This window comes from Genypterus blacodes, unplaced genomic scaffold (assembly GCF_046128005.1).
Source record: "Genypterus blacodes isolate CSIRO-AG114 ecotype Tasmania unplaced genomic scaffold, CSIRO-AGI_Gbla_v1 ptg000057l_1, whole genome shotgun sequence".
Classification (NCBI taxonomy): Eukaryota; Metazoa; Chordata; class Actinopteri; order Ophidiiformes; family Ophidiidae; genus Genypterus; species Genypterus blacodes.
Window position 1 is genome coordinate 10,330 of NW_027466869.1, and position 24,215 is coordinate 34,544.

At 42.1% G+C, this 24,215-nt stretch overlaps 1 protein-coding gene across 1 annotated transcript; it reads right to left on the reverse strand.

Moving 5' to 3' along the window:
• On the reverse strand, positions 1 to 24,215 carry LOC143002471 (growth factor receptor-bound protein 10-like). Its single transcript, XM_076152588.1, has 5 exons — positions 23,394 to 24,215; positions 14,165 to 14,285; positions 8,377 to 8,476; positions 1,075 to 1,375; positions 1 to 265 (listed from the first exon to the last, which is right to left on the reverse strand). The coding sequence occupies exons 1-5, from the start codon at positions 23,462 to 23,464 to the stop codon at positions 1 to 3; spliced, it is 858 nt and encodes a 285-aa protein (XP_076008703.1). The 5' UTR covers positions 23,465 to 24,215.

Below are 24,215 nucleotides of genomic sequence, written 5' to 3' on the forward strand. Positions count from 1 at the left end.
TTATAGTCCAATGCAGATACAGACATAAAGTGAGTTGTCAGACACTTGGGTTTTTGGTGCCCAAAACCCAGCTTGCATGCCGTAGAAACAGCTGGTATTGTGAGGAGGATTGTGACTTACATATTTGCCAGTGGAGGGTTCGCCAGGAGGAAGCGACCCAGGACTCAGGACAGGTGAGCTGGCTGGACTGCAGAGCTCAGGGAAGGGGTTAGGGATGGCCGGAAGAGACGATGTCCTCAACTGCTGCTCCTCCTCCTGCAACCTCCTGGACGACGGGGACAGGAGAAGGGAACGGTCATGCTATGGTGATCTGAATTGCTTTTTACAAACATAACCTATGAATATCAATAAATCAGGAATAAAGTATTAACTGGCATTAGCATCTTGAAATGCTGCAGCCAAGGGAGAACTTTATCACAAGATCCTCTGAAACATGTGAAAGATGAATTAATAAACTCTGCTACAGCGTTTTCAGGCTCATGTCTGTTTCTGTCTGATCTCTCCATAATGAACAGAGTCTCACAGCAGGTGGAAATCACAAACCCTGGCAGCCTGCTAGATGATTTTCTGCAATATTTATCACTCATCAATATTGAATTAACATCTTTTTTGAAACCGGGCACATACAATAAGCTTGTGAGCTGATAGGGGAAAATTTATTTGACAGCTGGAGTGAAACTCACAAATGAAATTGTGGAAGGAAAATTCTGTGCATATTACTTTGTCAAATTTCTCTCTCTCTCTCTCTCCCCGTCTCTGCAGATCCCAGTTGGTGAGTTCAAAAGGGAACAGGCCGTTTGATGTCTTCCCATCTGAGCTACAGAACAGGGTTATCCAGAGGTCAGCTCTGAATAATAAGAACTTCAGAGCCTGAGTTATGTGAGACAGACGAGAGGCCAGATTTGAGCTCTGCTTGTGGCTATGCATGTAGAAATGTTTAGGAATGAGGAGTTTGCTTTAAACATGTACTGTAGTTGTGTTGTGGCTTTGCAAGTGCAAATGTCTCAAAACCAAATTACCCCATTTAAGCATATGCATCTTTGTGCGTCTATTAAACTGTACAGCATGGGCTACCTGACAGCAAGGATGTGCATGGGCTGTGACCGTCGCAGGCTGGTTTGTGGCGAGTCTGCAGATGAGGAAGAGGAGGGTGGCTCCAGGGAGATGTGGCCGAGTGCGTGCGAGTGGTGACCCTGCCGTGGCTGGCTGTGCTGTGCGTAATGGTGGTGGAGGATGTGGTGATGCTGTGAAGAAGAGGTCTGTCCGTTGTGCAGTAGTGGGGTGGACTCTGGCTGCTGACCACTGCAGGTGGAGTAAAGGCTCTCCAAGGAGGAGTTCATGTCATTCACCAGGGCCTCTAAATCAACATCGTCATCTAAAAGAGAAGGGAACAAACCACAGATTAAGCAATTATGATTAAGCATAGGATCTGCACCAAAGCTGAATGGATTCTTCCCTTGGTCTTGACCCACAATTTCACCAAGTTACACATGTCTTTGCCTAATGTTTTGTTGTACATGTACAATGGCAATAAACAGGGATCATACAGGAATTACAGAATTCACTGAAATGTAACTGGACAAAATTCCTTAAAAAGGCACCACACAAGCAGACGTGCATGGACCAGTGAGGAACGCTAAAGCCAAGACAAAAAAGCAAACACAGAGTATAATGAAACTCGATAAATCAGAAATGAGAGCCCTGTAATCCAAGTACTGGTTTGAAATAGTTGAGGCACACAAGAAAAAGAGGTAAAGTCCATGGATTTCGCCGGGACTTTCCCATTTTCTATTTCAGTTTCTCCATCGTTTCATTGAAGCCAGGATTTGAACCCCTGACCTCACTTTGCGCCACCATACAAAAAAACAGGCACACCGCACACACGCACACATCACCCAATGGTAACCTGTTCTGCCAAGTGCTCAATCAGCAGCATCATCATCTTGATTACGTACACAGAGCTGCACCGTCAGCCAATCTCTAGGGATAACAAGGACATGTACAAACATGTCTGTAACAGCTTTCAACTCTTTCTACTGGGGTTCATAGCAAAGGTGTCATCATACTGTAAGCATCTGCTCTAAATTCACTGCATGTATGTATGTATGTAGAGTTCTTTTCAGAGGTTGAATGTTTCTAGGAGGATTCATTATAATCTATCATATTGTTTTGTGGTGACATTTTGACAAATCTATTCACCCTGAATTTATTCTCCAGGTCCTGCCTGTAGAACACAAGACAACCAGTAGGGGGAGACAAGCTCTATATTGTATGAGGCAGGGAGCTCTCGCGATGGCTCAAGTGCCAAATAGAAATCTGTCCATGGCCCCAAACTATGTAATATTTTCATTATGGAACTTGAACATTCACACTGTGACAGAGAATCTTCTGATGAGAAAACATTACCATTTCTACAGCACATTCTCTTACTCAGTTTAGTGACTGATGTACCACTCAAAAGATTTACTGTGCAGAGTGCAGGCCAGCAGACAGCTTGATCATGTCAGTAAGTGCGAAGGCAGTTACCACTGGAATACAAAGCTGAGGGCCTGAATATATGATGAGCAGAAATTATTAATGCAATATTTTTATTTTTGAAACCATTTTCAGTTGGTTTGAATACTTCACACATTTCTTCTATGGGCTCAAAGATCTCATTCCTCCTAAATTGTGCTTACATCACCGTTATGATGCTTGCATTTCTAAAGATAATCCATCTCCTGCAGATGTAGACTATCAAGATGCTGATTAAAAGCTATGATCACTACACGGGTGTTCTTTATGATGGGGTCAATACAGGGTCACCCAAAAATGTTGAGGTTTTTGTTGTTTATCATGCCACAGATGACTCAACAGTTAAGAGATCGTACAATTGGCATCCAGAGTGTTCATTTCTCCACCATAAGCTGCCTCCAGCATCATTTCAGATATTTCGGATGTTCATCCAACAGGTTTCACAACCGCAGACCACATGTAACCACGCCAGCCCAGGACCGCCACATCCGGCCTTCTTCACCTGCAGTATACTCCGAGGCCAGCCACAAGGAAAGCTGATGAAACAGTTGCTTTACACAACCAAAGAGTCTCTGCACAAACTGTCTGAAATTGCCTCAGTGCCATCCTCACAGTTAGGCGTCACAATCGATGTGAGTGGGCAGATCACCTACGACGGCCACTGGCAACAACGCTCCTCTCCAATGAATCACGGTTTCAGCTGCACAGGGCAGATGGCTGGCAGCTGTGTATCGTGGCGGGCCGTCGTGGTCTGTGGTGACGGTGGCGTTAAGGTGTGTGCAAGCATATCCTATGGGCTGTGAACTCAAGTATGTTTTATCCATGGCAATTTGAATGCACAGAGATATTGTGATGAGATCCTGAGGCCCATTGCTGTCCATCCACCGCCATCACCTCATGATTCAGCATGACATTGCACAGCCCCATGTTGCAAGGATCTGTACACAATTCCTCTGAGCTGTGTATACTACATTTTGATACCCGCTTGTTTACATCATGTAGACCCTTGTGGTCTTTTAAAAGTGAGTCCCTGAGGCTGGAAGGGATACAGTGTGTTGCTCAGGCACACAGTAGGAAGTTTATCAGATCTAAAAACCATGGTCCAAAGGGAAAATGTTGGCAGGTTAGTTGACACATTCATCGTTTCATGGGACAGCAGACCTTTGTCTCAGGTGGCAATTGCTACAGTTCACTTCTAAAAGTCAGGTGTTGCCTCTGAGGAGCTTTTGCTGAAAACGTGTCAAGAAGCTGAATCACAGGTGCCTGTGTTTGACACGTGGTTAATCTGCCAGTATTAATAGAGACAGGTAGGATAGAGGAGCTACTTATAGATATCCTGGCGAGCTGAAGGGCTACACAGCACCAGATGCCGTGTGCATAATGTGCAAGTCCACATACAAACCCACAACATTGTCTACACAATGACAAGTGTTCAAAGAGCAGCATTTAGTCGGAAAAATCTCAATCAATTAACGTCACAAGCACAGGCAGATGATGTTTTTCCGGGTAAACCTGACCTAGACTGGCCTCACCATGACCTCGGTTGACTGCCTGTGTACACAGTCCACCAACTCAGATACGAGCTGTGCGTCAGCATCAGTCATATGATCACCTCCAAAGTGGTATGTCACAATAAGAGGTATGAGTCATACGCTCAGATGCAAGGCCGACAGACAGGCCTAACAATGTTACAGCCATGAATTAGATCCTCTTAGAATATCAGAGCAGCGCATGGAGCCACAGATACTGACAGTCAGAATTTGTAGGTTCAATCCATCCATCTAATACTGAATATAAGTAGAGCCTAGCAGGTCGTTCCTTCTGCTCATATGTCCCCCATGACCTCATATGCAACCCTTGGGACACATTTACAACCCCCCCCATGCCTTCCGAGACCTTTTAACAAGTTAAATTGGGGGTAAATATAGCCTAAGCTTCCCCTATTGTCTGACTTAAATAGCGTCAATCAACTGTAAAATCACTCAAGTCTGTTAAAATCTGCATAAAAGTTGTTTTGAATATTTCCAGTCATTTGAGTGAGACATGGTCAAAGCGGGACTATTGTATTATTGGGCCGGTCCATATGGTCCTCATTCTCCTTAGCTTAGGAATGCAGTCTATGCATTTGTTCATTCATGCGTACATTCAGTCCCACCAGTTAAAAACAAAGGGGAGGGGCAAGCCTCTTGTAGAAGAGATGAATGGAAGCAAGGGGCGCACATATACTCATTACATAAAAGAATTGAGCACACACACACACTCACTGTCTGAAGACAAGCCCAATAGAGAGCTTTCCAGTCAAACAGATTAGTGGGGCCACAGACAGTATCACCTGCAAAGTGTGGCTCTGCAGTGGACAGTACAAGACCTCAGGTGACAACGTACACACACACATCCACTGAGGGCCAAGACTCATGGTGGGGAGAGGGGGGAAATGGGAGAGGCTATGGGGTCCATCCCATTATTTACTTTTGGCAGAGGAAATTCACACAATTCTATTTTTTCCTGATTGTATATTTATATTACACATCTTTTATCTCTCTTGTAAGATAAAATCAGGCTATGTAGGAGGACATTGCAGAGAACAGTGAATAGGAACAGGCAGGAATATATGAAGTGGGATGAGCACTTGCCATTAGAAAGCACATTTCACTTCCATCACCTCATAAGCTGTTCGCACCCCACCCTTCCATAACCCCCTATCAAAGAGCTACATTCTGCACAGGAATGTGGCCGCCTTGTTTGTGAATGCAAGTGTGTGTGTTTGTACGCATACTTGAGAGCCTGTACGTGTTTGCCCATGCGTGTGTGCCCGTGGCATGTCACTCATAACTGGAATTGCTGGAGGTGGGCGCTTTATTTCTAGGCCTCACATCACGGGCCGGTCAACTCCTCCGTAGCCACGCCGTCAGATTAATGCCGTGCATTGGTACCATTGATGGGATTTGTTACCTAGCAGCTGCATCTGACACACCCCCACCCCCTCCATGGATCCATGTTGCCAGCAGCAGCAGCAGCCCGTGTCATGTGAGCTTTTTTCCCCCCTATGCAGACACGCGTACATGCAAAGGAAAACAGTCGCACACGCATAAATCAACTTCCCATGAATGTTTAAATACTTGTATGTGTTAGATTTACTGTTTGAAACCAAGCGAAAAATGTTTAACTTAAAGCAGCAACCAGTGTTAGAGCCACCTGGGTTGATTAGAGTTTAATTTCAATCCTACTATGAAAAAGCCATTATTCCTACACAGAGGTATCAAACCCATAAAACCCATCCCAAAAGGTTCTCAGCTTTAGGGGCATTAGACTCATTAGCACTGCAAATAAATTGCACCTCGCTTTTTTAATTAGAGGCAAATGGTAGAATTGAGGAGTTTTTAATTGACCATCGGAAGGCATTTGACTGGATAAAAGGGGGATTTGTTCTCTGTCATGAAGTCTCTTTTTCTAACACCGGTTGCCTATGTTCTGATCACAGAATTCAGAACACAGTGGTCTCCAACACAAGGCGACGCTGAGTCTCTGACTATGTTTTCTATTTATGTTAATGATTTAACTCTCCAGACAAAATCTCCTGAACTCGGGGTGAAAGATGGCTTGATTATCTGTTAGACTTTTATATGGGGATGATTTTACTGGCTGAGCATGAACAGGAACACCAGAACATGCTGAACATCGTGTTAGAACTAGAGGCCATCGGTAAATCAAGATAAAACAAATTCAGAGAAGTTCAGTTACCATTCATTTTGGTCCAGTGCTGTCGTATGTGGCTCAGCATAAATATCTTAGCTTTACTTTGGATGAACATCTGGACTTTTAATAAAGGTGTTAGGGTTTTGGCAAACTCAGGGGGAAGAGCTGTGGGATCAGTGTTAAAGGGACACCAGGCTTTTTCACAGCTCTACAAGCCTTGCATCTGTTTCGTTTCAAATGTGCTATAGTTATTCATTGTAAAGCAGTTGTACACATTATACTCTTTCTAAGTTGAAAAATTAATTTAGATGCTAAAGCGTGCCAGAGTATCTGACCAATCACATCGGGTCTCTTTTTTCCAGCTTTCAGAAATTACACATGACTTGTATGCACACCCTACCTTTCATGAAGAATACTTAAATAAATCAGTTCAACAGGGTATGCATCTGGGAGAAACAACAACAGGCCTGCAACAGCTTTACTGACAGCACAAGGGTCACACATTTGTCAGGCCGCGATGTTCGGCAAGCCACGTTAACCTTTGAAATTCACACAAATTAGACTGACATCCTGAAACTCTGTTCACTTTAAGGATTACATTTTGATGACCTTTGGAACAACTACTTCTTGAAGACCTCAAACATTGGTTTGATAAGCTGCTCAATGGCATTTCATTCCAAACATATGAAATAATGGCAGGTCATGTTGCAACAAAGCTTTACTGTTCTCTTTGCCACAACAATAATAGGTTTATGATTACTCTGGGTTTACAGCAGACATAGCAAGAAGCTGATGGCTCCATTAAAGTCCTAAGGAACAAAAGCATGGGTTTTCTGGAATACACACACAGCAGCGATTATCGAGGCAATCTTAATAATAGCAAAAGTATTGGGGCTAAATTCAAATGTCCTCTCAGCCAACACAGTGTTGTATTGTGAGCCCCACACAGTGTAATGTTGCTCATTACTTCCAGCACTATGGATAAAATGGTAACTTCTCGTTCACAACTTGTCCTCCATGCAGATATTAAATAAGTGTCAACATGACATACTGTATACCGATGTTCATAAATCAGGAATACAACAACTGCTTGGCATGATTTGGCTTATTATTCAAAATATGCATTTATTCAGGCAGTGTGAGCAACATCACAATCTCATTTCAAGTCAGTGACAAAACAATTTTCAATGTAAATGTAAATTTTCCTTCCAAACCTTGTGAGTAACTCAATTCCGCTGAGCTAATTGAAACTTAGAATACTTCCAGGATGCTCCTTAGTCATTTGTCCGCCTAGCCAATATTCCTTAGTTCCCTCCACACAGGCTGATCCTGAAAAATGACGTGTAATTTCTGCTCCATTTATTTCTCATGCCGGGACTGCCGGCCCTTACCTCCCATGCTGAGCCAATATTGTGCTTAAATCTCATGCTCCGATTGTCATGGATGAATTCTGTATGGCACAATTAGATAGACGGCATAATTATAATGGCACCCCGTGTCTGTGCAGATCACCCTTTGAACTGTTGAAGTGTTTACAGCGGAAGAGACCCAAATATATATTATCCCTCTCGACCCACCCCGGCCCACTGGAAAACAATGAGCAGTCAGCCATCCTCCACACTGTACGGACTACACACGCACACATTCACATTAACCAGCAACACTTTCTGAAGGAAATGATTTGCCTCTTTTTCCATGCACAGACGGACGGCAAAATAGAGGAAAAACTATGGTCAGAGTAATATCATGAGGGTATTTTGTAGCACTCTGTACCCAAAACTGGCTTTAGTTTAGTTGGACAGTTAACCAACAATGCAATTGCTGTGTTTTACTGCAAGTTCAACAGAGGAGTTGATAATCCATTCTTACCAATACAGTATATTAAACCACAGAAATGGGGGAACATTTTTAAAAATGTAAATATCTCGTAAAAAATTTTTTAGGCCTGTGCATACATAAAATACAAAAATAATGAACCAGGGTCCAGGTATTTATTAATTTATGGAGATTAAGTATCTGAAAATAAGCAGGTACAATATCCTGTATCAAACGAGACCACATGAGAATGAATAATGTGACATGTGTAATGTAAGCAAACACTACAGATAAACTACAGATAAGCTAAAAGCCGTGAAATCCAACAGTTACTGGGTGTTCCAGACCAACCTTGATGGCTAGGAGAACTCCGATTGGTTGACTGCTGGAAGCTTGCTGGACCAATGATATCAGTCTGTCTGTGATTGGAGGCCCGGTCTACATTGTCCTGCTAAGAGAGAGGAAATAAAAATTTAAAAAAAGAAGACTGTACTGGGAAGTTTGTCACAGAGGCAAAATTACAAATGCTCAAAATGACAGTCAACATAAATCAGATATGGTGCACAGACATATACATCAACCTGTGTGCAGTGTTATTACAGGTGTGAACTACAAGAGGCCAAAAACAGAATCTCAAAACACAATCTGGCTGATGAGAAAGACAGATGACCGACAGATAGTGAACACTGCCAGGCCCCGAGCAAGGAGGGGCAGAGCACATAAGCAAAACAATATAGCGATGTGCTTCAATTAAGCTGCTATAGTCACAGCAGCCGGCAGAACAGAAGACACAGGCAGCACTGTGGACATTGTTTGTTGAATCAGGGATGTTGACCAGATTATACGAAATACCCGCTTACAAAATGTACCGGGGCTTGATTTTAATCTTTCTAATGTGTGTGTGTGTTGGTGTGGTGGCGAGGGGGGTTGCTTGAGCAGCTCAAACTAAAGCAAAAAGTTTATAGATTTGTAAGTTAGTTGAATGACTCCACTCTGCTTGTATGAAGCAGCTGCATGGCTCTGGACAGACATTTGCACTTTACGTCAAGTTTTCTTTACCTTGTCACACACTTACATTATGATGACGACCTAATGGCGGACCTCGTTTTTACACCATTTATTAAGGTTGCCATTTTCTGATTACTAGAAAAAATAAGTACTTTTTTGTGTGTACCATCACTATCTTCATTCACGGTGTACATACACATTTACACTTTGGATTTCAAACAAGATTGAGAACAACTTGATTAATGAGTGCACTTAATCAATAGGGCTTTTGACTTGTCTCAGTAGGAAAAGCACAGGAGTTACTAACTGCATTAATCATTACTTGGTTCCATTGAGGTGTGCCAGTGAGCCAAGCCAGTGATCCAGCATGCACAGTACCAAAGCCACTTGTGCTTGACTTGTCAAACTGTCTGCATGAAAATAAGCATGTGCGCAAATAAATATATTCGTTTGAATTAGATTTTATCTACGATCCAGCACTTTGCCAACAACTGGGTGGGTTTTGTATTGTTTGTGCGCGTGGGAGTTGACTGGCGTCCTATGAAGGGCGTAACAGCAGGAGCGGGAACAGAACGTACGGAGTGGACTACAGTGCTTGGCTCCCCTTGCTAAGGAATAAAAACATAGCGTCTCCCTTTCTCCTTCTGCCTGTGCTGACGGATTACGGAACACACGCACGCACGCACGCACGCACACGCGCGTTTCCATGTTGGGAGTGAATTATCTTGCTTTAGGTCAACCCAGGTTATGTTTATTGTTTTAGCTCAGCAGATAACAAGGTACGTGTGACGACAAGAAAAAGGATGTGGCCGTGTTTCCCATGTTATGCAATTTCTTATACTAGCCGGGTACATTTTCTGACCACTGTACCATTTAATGAGGCAGATTATAGTTCTACTGTATCAATTATTTGCTTTTGTAAATCATTTTCACATGTTAAATCGTCAGATGGTACCATGGCGACAGATGAAAATGGAAAGTTTAGGATGGTACATTACATTCGAAGCTCCTACAGTTATAGCAACTACTTTAATGCAACTTAAATACAAAGATATGAGAAATTTAAAGAGGTTTTGACTCACTATGAATGCAAAGCTTGAATCCTGCTCTGGTGTCTCTCCTCTTCAAAGTAAATGTATAAGCCATGCTTGATCCTCTCTGGAGTTGGTGTATCTTCAAACTAAACTGGGTGTAACTAATGTCTGTTGCGTTCGGCCCTCTGCCAGCCTCCCAACCCCTTTTCTATAAAACTAACCCAACCGCATCCAATTATTAGGTTGTATTGTCCAGTCTTGGACAAAGATGGCTGCGGCTCAAGACGGTTTTCGGATTGATTTATTTATCTCAATGAGTTGAACCTGATTTAAAACTTTAAATAAAAAGTTAAATACGAATTGCATCACCACATATGTTTAAGAGCTATGGAGTGCCCATTCATTAGCACACTGTCTGGGGGTCCTGCTACCAGACTGTGACTGATCCCAGCCCACTCACTCAAACAGCAAAGGGATGCTGGTGGTACGGTACAACACAAAGTATGTGACAATGTGTGTGTGTGCGCACGTATTTAGGACAGCCAAGGTTCAGCTCCACTGAGCAACAAAGTAGGAACTCAGTCATACCATATACTGGTCTTGCGCGCACACACACACACACACACACACACACACACACACACACACACACACACACACACACACACACACACACACACACACACACACACACACACACACACACACACACACACACACACACACACACACACACACACACACACACACACACACACACACACACACACACACACACACACACACACACACACACACACACACACACACACACACACACACACACACACACACACACACACACACACACACACACACACACACACACACAAGGCTTAGCATTCCTTTAAAGAACACCTTGGGTCTCTTTTGTGGACTAGCAGCAAAAATCAAAAACTCAGACAGCCTTTGATGCCTCTATAGGCAACTGACAGAATGTTAACTTTGGGGATTTGAGTCTATAGATATTGGCTACTTAACATAATTCTCAGCCATGCCGCTGCCGCGCTAAGGATGTGGTTATAGGTTTAGTGAAGCCTATAATGTTGAGGCTAGACAGGAGACAAAATGAGATAATGCATAAAAGCCAACAAATGCTTATGTGCTTTAGAAAAATACATGCAGATGTTTCCTTCTTTTATCCTTGTTCTTGTATTTGAAAGAGACTGAAATGCAAGATGAGCAAACTCTTTTTGCTACAGACACACAAAAGCACTGCCGTGCACACGCAGAGACACACAAACACACGTGTTCCTTGAATTCTTAGAGGGTCACAACAGGACTGACGGTAAGCCAAGTTTTGACAAGGAGCATATAAGGGCCCATTCATATTGATGAAGTTGAAAGGAACTCCAAGTAAGAGTCAAGGGGTTGAGGGTTCAGCTTTTTAAAAAGGGGTCAGTGGAAGGCCAGAGACAGGGTTAAGGCATTGAAAGCTAGACAGACACAAAAGGTCTGGAGGTTTGGCATCAAACAAGAGAGAAAAGACTGGGATGCATGTCAAAGCTACGCCTTTAGAAGAGGTCAGACTAAGGTTAAATGTTATGATGTGGGACTAAATATGACTCATTACTCGATTAACTAGAAAGTCTTTTGGCTATGAAGAAACGGCTAAGAGTGGAATTTAGCACATTTCTTGTTTCACCATAAAACATCACAGTTTGCACTGCAGCATGATTTACCTCAAACTGGATTTTCTTAGAAAGCCCGGGAGAAGACAGACATGGAAATTTTCCTCACCCCTTTTCTAACTGCATCCAAGACTTGCTTTTGGTAGACCGTTCAGAGACTCACTGACCGTGTGCTAACTGGGATAGTTAGTCCAATTACAACATACATGAAACATAAACAGCAAATGGGAATCCAGGCTTGCATAATAAACTAGAATGAGGCAACACCAATGTCTGTTCTAGGGCTTTGATGAGCTGCTTGTTTATACAGGAAAAACTGCAGCACCGGTCTGAAATAACCGTACAATTTCATGAACTGTTTAGTATTTTAAACATACTTCTGACCAACATACGACTGCAAAGAAAAAGACTGCAGACATCTGTATCTTGTCTGTCACTACAATACTGCCATAGTTATATATATTTGTTAAAACTGCATGTGTGATACCCATCAAGAACTTGCATACACATAAGCACAGGTTTGCAAATTTCTGCTTACAGGGCATTTTAGTGAATCTACTTCCAACTTAAGTCCCAAGAATCATCGTAACAGAACAGAAAAAAAGCTGTTCGCTTCACATAGGGGAGAGATTATCTGATTGTTAAACTGTATTTGATGAAACAGCGATGTTCTGTTCCATGCAACAATCTTCCCCAGGCAGATAGCCACCATTTATAAATCCTAGTGTTTAACTTTACTGAAGCAAATTGCATGTTGAAAATCGACCAACAATGATCATGATAACAATATGTGGTTCCAACAGGTGTAGCACCATGTGGCACAACACAAGGGACTCTATTCTAGGACCCTGACAACAGCCAAATGCTTTTAGTGGACGATAATGCTGTCCCTCAGGACTGGGAATTTTCACCAGGAGATATGGTAGTGGTCCGTTTGGTGTGTGAAAATGGCACAGCTATGGCACTAAAGACATCACTAGCTCTATTTTAGCGTAGTCCCTATAACAGATAGTTCAGATGCCGATTGCTGAGAGGGCGTGCTGCGTTTGTGTACACAAGGGGGTAAAATGCTAAGGAGAACGAGGATTCACACCTTTGTATATTCGTTTCCTTTTAGCACGCACGCACGCACGCACGCACGCACAGGGGGGCTTGTCTCACTAAGCTGTGTTGAGCTGGGAGACTCGACTTGCTTAAACTCTCCATCCTCTAGGTCAAAGGTGACAGATAAAGCCATGACCTAGATGACCAGTGGACAGGCTTCTGATCAGGCTAAGTGCAAATGGCCTAAACAAACTATTTAGAAGGCCTTTGCTCTTGAGGGCTTACAAGAATGAATTAAATAACGGAAACACCACTAGACCAGTGAAACGAATGCAAACCTGATGTCCAAATAATCATTGTAATGCTTAAATAAAGTCCATACTTAGGAGGATCACAAACTGTAATGTAGTTTCCATATCGAAGAAATGGTCAGAGTAGTGGTAAGATGGTTTTATCTGTTCCCCATACTATATAAAAAGCGTATGGTTTATACAGTGAAATCCAGCCATGAAAGGCTGACTAGTTGGATTTATGGAATACAGAATGTGCAAGTCGCCCAACATGTCAAATTCTGGAAACAACCCACTTGGCAAACAGAACACCGATTATGTGAGATTAGCAAAGAAAACATCAATTACTTCTATGACAGCATTTGTAAACAGTCAGACAACCTTGCTGTCTGATCGCTTGTATTCTGCGCTTTGCTGCACCCTTTTTGCAGTGGCCCAGGTTTGTAAAACCTAATTGAAGGGAAAAACCTATTGGAAAAATAAAAATGTCTGGATGAATGTAAGAAATCAGAATAGAAAATTAGTATTGCCTCATTCATTTACCTGAGGAGGTACTTTATTCATATCGCTCCTCTTCCGCTCCGTTTTCCAGTGTGTTTCATGTTTCACACACCTGGATTCTATAAGAAAAGACCTCTCTTTTGCCATATCCCCACAGAATGTGATAAGAGTCCATTTATCAAACCAACTCCAGGGATTAGCACAACGTCTGAGAGAAACGCAGTTCAGGTTCAGGAACTTGCTTTAACTCAGTTTAGTTTTTACTCAAAGTTTCCTCAGTTTTCTTTATAGTTAAACCAAAATAAACTGGATTTACAATAGGATCTATCACTCATTTCTGTCTCATTCTTCTCCCCTTTGTTCTCCTCAACTCTGCTCAAAAAGGTGTTCGTTTTGCTCAACCCCCTACCTCTCAGGTGCCTTCACTTATCTGATCACCTTCAGTCCTTTCACCTTCTCCACTTTCCTACACACTGACAGCATGCAATACCCATAAATGAATCCAACACACAGTCCAGTACTCCCTGCAGACATTTTTTCAACTCAAAAATTAGCAGGGAAACAGGTCTACACAAAGGATATTAACATTTACCTGATAGTTCGGATGATGCAGGAAGTAATCTGGACATCCAGCCACAGCCATGGCTTTCCTCAATGCTTTTGTGCAGTTTGTTGTCAGTCTTACTAGAAGATGGACCGAATAAAACACCCACCTGCAGGGGGAGAACAGGAGAAAATGGGAGGTTAATGGAAAATTACAAAGAAAGAGGAGGTAGAGAGTGGTAGAGAGGGGCAGAAGAGGATGAAAGAAGGAAAGGAAGATGAATCTGAAGCCGCAAAGACAGATATAGCACAGAGCACTTCTTAACCCACATAGACCTACAGTTAACGGTAAACAACAAGGAAGGAACAGTGGTTATTTATACATTTGAAAGTGTAGGTAACATGCAGTTTTCATGGCACCGCACACACACAAAATGACATCACAAACATTTGCACAGATTGAATTCAGATTTCAAATGTAGAAAGGACTGCTGCTTGAGATGTGTTTGCACAGGAACCATAACACACACACATAAGAAATATATTGCACATATCTGAAAGCTACCGGATAACAGAGCTGATATGGTGTTTCAGTGTCTTTAAAGTCCACTTGCATATAATCCCATAAAAATAACTAATGCACACAGAATCTTTGTTTTTATTGATCCTCATTGGATGCTTTACAACATCAGAAGAACAATTTATCAGAGAGAATTTTAAGACCGTTTTTAATCACATGAGTCATCTTCTCCCCTTTTAAATATTTCTCACCCGCCTTCCCCTCCATTCCATTGTCTTTAGGCTGTCGCTTCTCTTTTCTCGGATGGATGATCGTGCCATACACCAACTTGATTTCTTCATAATAAACGATCCCACCATTTCCTGCGGCGTGACCTTTGTTGGGCAACACAACTGTAAAAGAGCTCAAGCCTGAGGAAACTGTGTTCTACCCTATGAAACCTCCCTGCCGGCCATCCTTGGGTCAAAATAACCACAAGTTCAACAATGCGGATTTCAGTCTATTTGAACTTCTTAAAGTGGGTATCCTATTAACCTCTTGGCACCACTGCCACTGAGCAAACACCTGTAAACACTCACCCAAAAATACACTGCAGGCAACTCTCCAGGACTCAAGTTAGACCCTGGAGAATATTCTAGGCCATGCAGCTCAGACTCACAACTATGCTGGTCTTTTATGCTCCAGTTAATGACCCCCTGTTGGCATTTCAAAAATATGACCTGTCGTTTTATAGACAGCTAATATTATCTGATGTTTGTTTTAGTGGGTATAAGTGGTCTGCCCTTGTGGCCATCGTGTGTGTGGGTGTGCATGTGTGTTGTGCATTTTTGCCTTTACATGTGTTTGAGCATGTGTGCATGTACTGTACGTGTGCAAATGTGTATGGGGGTTTGGGGGTGTTTGTGTATGTGTGGCAGTGTGTGGCTGTGTAAAGACCCTATTTTTAGTGTTCAGGGTCTTTGAGCAGCTCCACTCCTATTGCCACAGTTGCATTTATTGCCGTGTCATTAACTAGCCATTCACTAGGACATTCACAGGAACTTGCTTAGACCCCAAGTGATGTAAGCAAAACAAGAACGAGGTAGTGACATGGTCCAGCTTTCTAAAAGCGGCATAGACGGCATGATAGAAATGCATTAATGTGCCCCAATCCAATCCATCTTTGAACAGGACATGTTTCTTGGTATTTTGAGTAATATAGGAGGCAGTGAGAGATGAATGTTGTCAAAGTTACAAAACATGAGGCTAAGAATATAGAAATGAATCCAGTAAGTGAAATCCATAAACCCTAGTAGCACATTGAAATTACAAAACCAATACACCTGCTTAGACACACCCACAAGATATGAGACTAGCAAGTGAGTGTTTGGCAAGCATCTGTCTTTGTTGCTCAATGTGGCCTGACATGGTTAGCCAATCAGACAGAGTGGATTAATCTTTCTGTTTGAACTCCACAGGTGTTACACATCAATAGTGCAGTGTCTAGGTAATGGGAAGCAATATTCAGCATGTGGAAACAACTGTATAAAGGCCGTTGTGTAATTACAGGGAGATGCAGAGTCAGAGGAAGAGACCAATATGACATCACAAGGGTTACTTGGTGTCAATCGTGGAAACTGAGTTTTGTATTTGCCAAGGAGTTGGAGTGGCTTTGTTGCTTTATAATTTTGCAATCTAAAGCAGTGATGCTATGCAAGTAACCCATCCAATAACCCTAGCTACAACAAACCTCTTCATGTCAGCTAATCATGAAAATTGAAATTCAGAGCTCTCGCCTTCCAAACTTATAAAACAATTTACAATGAAGGAAGTTTTTACCTCCTAAATTGGACTCGCAAATAATGATCCAACTATGAATACATTCTAACCACTGAACAAAGAGCTTGGCGCCACAATCACTGTGGCTTATGAAAGGACTTTGCTCATAATGAGTGTGCATGTTTGCGTGCACGTCTTACAATCCATGTGTGGTCCGGCTTGTAGGCATGCAAAGGCAGCTCTCGTCATTTGAACATTAAACACAAAGTTTATCACAAAAACAAAACAAATTAACAACTTAAAATCTCTAAGCAGCACCTCATTAGGAGCCACACAATAACTGACCGCTCTGTGTTCATTATATTACCGGGGTCATGACGCTGTGCCAGAGAGGCTTTGACTGACTGAAACAGAGGCAGATCTGAAATCTACTTCTGAAGCATACTTCATCCGGTTCCAATTGTGTATTCTAGTTCAGCGGTGTGTGCGCTGAAAACGGATTAAAATACTTGATAAACCATTTTTTAAGTGCTTATATGTGCTGCAGTGACTTTTTTGACTTTCCGATAGAATGAAAGCCATTCCAGTTCAGGGATTAGACCCTCTTTGGGCCCTTTGATTTGATTCCTTCCACTTGAACAATGGACTGAAACCTAACCATCTCTGACCTTGACAGTGCAATTATCCAAATGGCGTCAACACATTAAGACATTGGGGTGCAGTAGCTGAACCCAACAGAGAAGTGACTGCCTCTTGACTAATTAAAGTGAATGCAGCTTATGCAAGGTAGAATGTTAGCTGGTGGACTTCAAACACAGGGAGCTTAATTATAATGAATCATAAATCTGTATCCATATCATTAATGTCTTACCTTGTCATGAATACGGCATAAATGTGTTTTATTGACGGCAACAAGCTGTTGAAATTTTAGTTAGGGTTAAGTGTGTGACACCTGATGATGTGTGCACGTAACATAACCTACACTGTTAAATAAAACACTATTTCCAGATAAAAATGTTGAATGATTTGGAATGAGAATGCAGTCACTGGATATCAACAAATGTTTATTGTCAAGACGGTTTTGTGGTAATGCGGTGGTGGGCAAGGACTGATAGCAAGATTACAGTAGCACGAGTATAACATGTCAACTGTGACAACATCATGACTGGTGTCGCAATTATAGTGGTGGGACTATGACATCATGAACGATGCTGCTAGAGGTGAATAAAATCTTGCCAGATGGGGAATTTGGCTTCAGTGTTGACAATTGCATCATCAACGTTAGGGAAGAAGTAAGTCTTCCAAGAATAATTCAAGTTCCATCTTCAGCAGAGGACCAACTCCTTTAACACTATTGAAAACAGGGAAAAGTACTCATGAGTTCTTCTGTGACATGTAGAGCAAGATGGTATGATGAAGGATGAGGTATTTCAGGAGTAAAGAAGTTCAAGACAAGTACATTGGCCATCAGTATTCAGTTCTGATTGATTTTGTGGCATAGGCAACCTCAACAGGCTGAGGTGAGCAGGACAGGTCAACAGAGCATTCCTTCAGCTTCACATACATCTACGACCACTATCTGGATGTAGTTGTGATAGCAACCAGATACAACGTTTGAGCTATTCATCACCATGACTGCAAACCCAAAGACTAAAGGGTATGCTGCAGAGCCTCTTCCCAGGGAAAGCAGCCCAGTGATCCACCAGGCAGTCAATAAAGTCTTCAAAGGGAGTTTCAATTAACTTCTCAATGACATGACGCTGGGTGTCTTTGATAAGATGAAAACTAGACTACACACTATGGAGAGACAGATGGCATGGTCTGTTCTATGGAATTCCCTAAAATCTTCAATCCAGCGACTCAACTGCCCCAGAATGGTCACATGTACCCCGAGCACAGACAACCTAATGGAGGGCACACCATTAAGAAGGACATCTTCTTATTGACAGCGGGTGAGTACCACATCAATGTCGTCCTTCCATATCATCAAGTACTTCTCTACAAATATGTCCATAAGGGAAATATATGTCCCTTGACACAACTGAAGACATGCCACGTCATGTCACAAGTCATGATGCTCACTGTAGAGCGTTCTTCAGTGGTGCTGATGATGGACAGGGTGATTGAGTGCAAAATTGCTGTAGGAACAAACATGAGTCAAATGATCTTCCTGCGCATTCCTCACCGTGACAGAAATGATGAGCTACCCTTCAACTTTGTCACGGGGGCAGTTCAGGCTGACTTTCGCAGTAACTATTAGCAAAGGTCAGGGTCAAGCGAATGAGCGAGTTCCCACCTGCCTTCTTCCGCCTGTGTGGCAGCTCTACACAGCTCTCTCCAGGGAAAAGAGAGCTTGCAGCATTAACGTTTTCACCAAAAGTGATGAAGAGGGCATAACATTGTGTTTAAGCAGCTGCTATAATTGTATGTGTTAACTCCTTAGCTCTAGTTACAATCATCCCCATTTCTAATTCAATTACCACATGTTGCTAATGTAAGTTCAACGAAGAATTCTGAGTGCCTGAAGGGCCACTGTGATGGATTAGGCATGATGTGTAAGCTTCCTGTTGGCTACTTGCATTGCTGCTTGGATGACAAAGGTCTAAACAGCAGCAATGTGAAATATGAATAAGTCTTCTTTTTTTTTAATCCGATGATATCTGTTGTCATCACGTGGAGCGGGAAGTGAGTGAAGTCTGGACGACTTCATATAAAGATAGTTGGTATTCATTTTTCCATCATTCCCTTTGTCACATTGCATCCTGTATGAAATAGTTGTTAGCCTGGGACAGTGTATCCAAAAGTGTGTGTCGCAAAGGTACTGCAGGTGGGCCGTGAGGGGTCATTTACAATTTTTTGAATTTTGTAATTAATTTTGAAATTACTGTAAAATATTTACATTAAAAAGGTAATTGTTCTGTTATCAAATAAAAAAATATATACTTCATATTAGTCATGTGTGTTGATCAGAGTTGAATATAGGTTTGGGTCGGCTGCAGAAGATTTTCGGATTTCTATTTGGCCCGTTGCATTCTTATGTTTGGGAATGGCTGGGCTAGGACCTACAATGCTAGATTACACTCCATTTGAGTCAATGAGCTATGAATATTTGGACAGCTTGGTGTTGCACATTTAAAATTTATGAAAGTCATCACAATAAAAGTTTCACAAAAATTACTTCTATGTTTGCCTTCAATTCTGAAATGACCCTTTACAAATACTGCATGAGACAGTAAACTGTTGCTGAGTACATACTGAGGGGCCTGCATGCTTAGTCAGTCTGGGGGTTAATGCGCTGATATGTGCTTACATCGCAAAGGTTCAGCTTTAACATCCCAGGGTGATAAGCCTTGGGGTGGTAGAGCCAAAGGCCAGGCCTATGGGATCACCAGCAACCTGGGCTATTTAAAGTAAAGCCTAATTGAAACATAAGAAACACTTCCCCGAACTGACATCCTCTTTTGCATGGTGGCGTACGAGTGTTTGCGTTAATGTTAATGAGGGTGCAGGTCCGTTCCTCAACCAACGTCTATTTGCAACATACATGGACATATAAGGGACCAACACACTGAACACACTTACTTCCAGTTAAAATTTAAGTAGGTGCAGGTTTCCCTTGACCTTGCCAATGTGTCCAAATACAGATATAGGTAGGAAATTAAACATTTAAATTAACACTCGTACTACACAATGGGTGGGCCAAAGCTGAAAAAAAAAATCAGTGTCTTGTGAACTTCACTGCCTGTGAATTAAAGGAATCTGTTTAATGACTATGTGTTAAGTTTGTCTCATCAGTCCACCTATTTGTCATCTGTTGATTTGCCTGCCTGTCTGCTTGGACAATGGTCTGTCTGTACATTTGGTTGCTTGTCTGTATAACATTTTTGTTTGTCTGTGTATCTACTCGCCTCCCTGTCGATGCGCTGCAGTGCTCACTACTAAACTAATTTCCTTCCTTAACTGAGAGAACATTGTAAATAGAAGGGGTTATTTATAGTGTGGAGCCAGGAAATGTAGCATAATCTTGTGCATTATACAGTGGAGCAAGTCAGGAGAAGTTTGTGCAGCAAAGTTAACAATCCGGCATGTTTACAATCATTAAGGTGTTAAGAAATAACAGTTTTGCCTCTGTAACAATGCCTGTTGCATGCGTTTTCAAAAGAAATCACAGCATATGCCATGGCAAGTATTGATAGATTATGTGTTAATGAAAACTAAGCAATATTGACAAAGGCATCATTGCAACAGCATACTTTGTTAGATTACTGTGCCTGTAATGAATACCCTCTTGGTACACAAGTACGGCTATTTAGATTCAACTAAACATCACTTCAGTCAGACAGCATGCTATGAGACTGTGCCTAATCCATGCACAGCTGACAGCAACATGAGCCGGGCACTAACATGATCCCAGCTGAAGTTAATGATACACTGTCGCATGTTCCTCAGTCAGTCTCCTGAAAAATATACTACAAAAGCGAGTGTGTGGTGGGATCAGAGTCGAGGCCAAGGTCAAAGTGAGTCCAGTGCATGTAATCAAGTCTACTTCATCCAATGAAATCAACCATTATTTTAAGGTTAATCTCAGCTACAGTGATATAAGGTTATTAATGTTTTCACTTTTGAAGCATGACGCCGGCATGAACTGCCCATGTGTCACACTTAATTGTGCTGCTGTAAATAAGTTATAGAATCGTATGTATCAGTGGTTACCAGTGATGTTACACATGAAGCCTCCCCTGGTGGTAGGCCAGAAGACCGCATGGAATGAAAACAATTTAAAGAGCTATTCAGATGTTGATTGTGGCAAATACTTCTTATACAATTGGTATGTTTAATTATTAGTCCCCGTAATCGTCGCTCCTCCCCTTGGTCATTGCCGTATGCAATTTAAGAGTGCCGTCATGTTAGTCCTAGTCTCCACTTTGTAATTCATCTGATTGAACTGAATGCATCTTAAGTTAGGGTTGTTCAGCACTGCTCAGGCCTCTGGGAACACATTCTTTCCACATAGGGTATTCGGTGAAGGAAAACTAAAAAAAAAGGGTGCAATAAAGTGGACCCCAGTCTGTGGGCCAGCCACGGAAAAGGGTGGGTGGTGATGAGAGAAAGTGGAGAACATATGGTAGAATATGTGCGTTTGTGTGCATTTCTGTGACCGTCACAAAATTGGCACATACAAACGTGCAGTTAGTCCCTTTCCTAGAAATCGTGGAATAGCAGTGTGTGAATGCAAGCAAGAGCTCCCTACTTAGGTATCATAAGGTCAAAAGGCGTCTTTTTTATTCCTCTAGAGGTCAGGCGGTGTCAGGGGACAAAGTGTTTTATCTGCTAAGCTCTGAGGCTCGCTGAGACAGGCACTACAGCTGGAACAAGCTTGACCCACACTCATCTTCAAATGAAAGTGTCAAAGGCCTCGGGGATATAGCTACGGCTCAATCTGCTGTATAAGTGGTTTGTGTGTGGCGTGTTTGTGTGTGCGCCGCGCTCCAGTAATGTAAAGGTCTGTCTGCATGTGTGCAAAGTCCATCTGTGAGCTTTAATAAGTCTAAACTTGCTTTCTCAGTGAGCTATGTCTTCCAACTAATTACACATTGGGAAAAAAAAACATATATCGGAAAAGTAATCCATTATTGAGTTAAGCTTCAAAAGGAATATACATGTATATGCTATACATGTTTAAACTAGCCAGGCGTCGTAAGTGAGCGCTTAGCCTGATTACGATGCTGTGCGAGTGTGTATGTTGTGTGCAGTGGGAAAGGTTGTGTATGTGTCCACACATGCATGTGTGAGTCGCCTTTTGTTTCCAGAGCAAAGCAATACTGAAATTGTGGGAGAGAGTGCTGAACAGAGCATCTCTGTCTTCTGTTTGAATCAGCAGATTAGATGGTAGTCACTCCTCTCTGGGTGCGCTTGTTGCACATGCAGATTATTCATTAATTGGTGGCTTTCATTACTCTTATAGTCCCACTTCACGCAGCAGTGTAAACTGGGGCTATAAGAGAGTGCCTGATGTCATGCCGGGGGAGGCTGAATAGCACCAGTCTATGAGAGAAAAGCCTTTTGGAAACGTGGACAGTCAGGGTTTACCCTACCATTATACAGCTTACACACAGTGCCTGAGCACGTTTGCTCATTGCCTAAGCCAAACGAAAGAGAGAAAAAGTTTGTTTTTAATTTAAATGCATTTTTTCCATAGCACACAAGCCAAAAGGAATATAAAACAAAAAAGTGCAGAGGGAAATCGTTTGGGCGCTGCTTTAGGTGTTCTGAGGGACAGATATATGTGCATGTATGGCTGGATGAGAGTGGTGTTGTGCATTTGCAATTAGCGTGAAGAGAAGGTCTGATTTATGAAGGTTGCAGCTAATTACACAATCAGCAAATGTGACTGTCTACTAAATGCATTGAATGTTTAAAAAGGCGCAATTGAACAAGGATCCCAGAACCACCATGGAAAATGAACGAAAATCTAAATTCAGTGAAGCTTTGATGAGCGGAATGCCAGTACAATGTTTGGCTCCAATAAGATTGGAAAATGTCACTAAGCTCCCATTTAGTATGTTGAATATCTAATTAGGACATGGTGCGTTTGTGCACTGTGAGAGTGTATTTCACCACTAGGGTCATTGCGCCACAAAAAGGGGACTGATTTATCAGCCGCTTTAAAAACACCTTGGAAAACGTGCACCCCCTCTGGGGAGGTGGAGACATTTCATGCAGAATTCTACCCCCCCTTTTTTTTTTATAAATTGCGTGACACTTTCATTAGTAATTCAACAGAGTACGTTTTTAACCACATTTCTACTATCCCTGCCCTTTATTTAAGCGACCCTCCCTTAAAAAACATAGAAGAGCGGACATACAAATTGTGGTTCCGTCTGTTTAAGACATAACACTTTTTTTTTTTTTTTTTTTTTTTATTTTTTTTAAAGAAGAAAATACTTCAAATCTACGCACCAAACCAGCGCAAAAGGCTGAGCCCTCGAGATCCACACACCTGTAGCTTGTCTGTCTCCCTCCTTCAACAGCTGCATGGATGACTGACAGACTGACACCATGGAAGATCATAAGATCCTTTTGGAGAAAAAAAAACACAACACTGATAAACCACAGTGTTTGCAAGAGGTATTCTCATCCACATCGACCGGAAACATCCCACTCGAAAAAGACTGGAGTCTGGAAGCAAAACTTCACCTCTGCCAATAGAACAGTGGAATTCTACGAGCCCACATGAGACTCATTTCACTTTGCTACTCTTGGGAAGGATAAACTTGCCAGCCTGGAAAAGAAAACATTAACAAGGACTCATCAGTACTGCAAGTCCTTCTTTGCAAGTACCAAAGTGCACGATTGCAAGCCTTCAATCATTTCCAAGTCTGAGAACACCACAACATGAGAAATCCAGAAATGTAATTAAATAAGTGCATACAAGACCAAAAGTGAGGAGAAATGCATCAGCATGAGGTTTAGGAGGGAGAGAAAAAGGCATGGATCCTTCAGTTTGAGTTTCTCACTTGGAGACATTTAAGTTAAAAAAAGCCTTTTGTTTTCAATCATCTGGTGCATCTACCAAAGCCAACCAACCAAATTCTAGCTGGTGTATGTGAAACTAAAAAGGAGGTGGGGGAACACGGGAGGGACAGACCAATGGACAAAGAGTCAAAGATAAACTGAGAGAAGTGGGTTATATACAGAGGCTGACACAAAAGCACAAGAATAACAAAGCCAGAGAATGAACAGTGCATATGTGCGTTCAAGAGATTGTTTAATTTGGCGCCTCTCTATGCATCCACACATTACCTGCACCCACCCGAGTCTG

Bases quoted from the DNA above. Each gene is read 5' to 3' on its own strand.
- LOC143002471 (XM_076152588.1), bottom strand. From the start codon at position 23,464: ATGATCTTCCATGGTGTCAGTCTGTCAGTCATCCATGCAGCTGTTGAA. The intron at 1,376-8,376 runs GTTGGTCTGGAA...CTTCTCTTTTAG, and splicing joins GAGTTCTCCTAGCCATCAAG to ATGACGATGTTGATTTAGAG. The intron at 266-1,074 runs GTAGCCCATGCT...CCCGTCGTCCAG, and splicing joins ATGCACATCCTTGCTGTCAG to GAGGTTGCAGGAGGAGGAGC.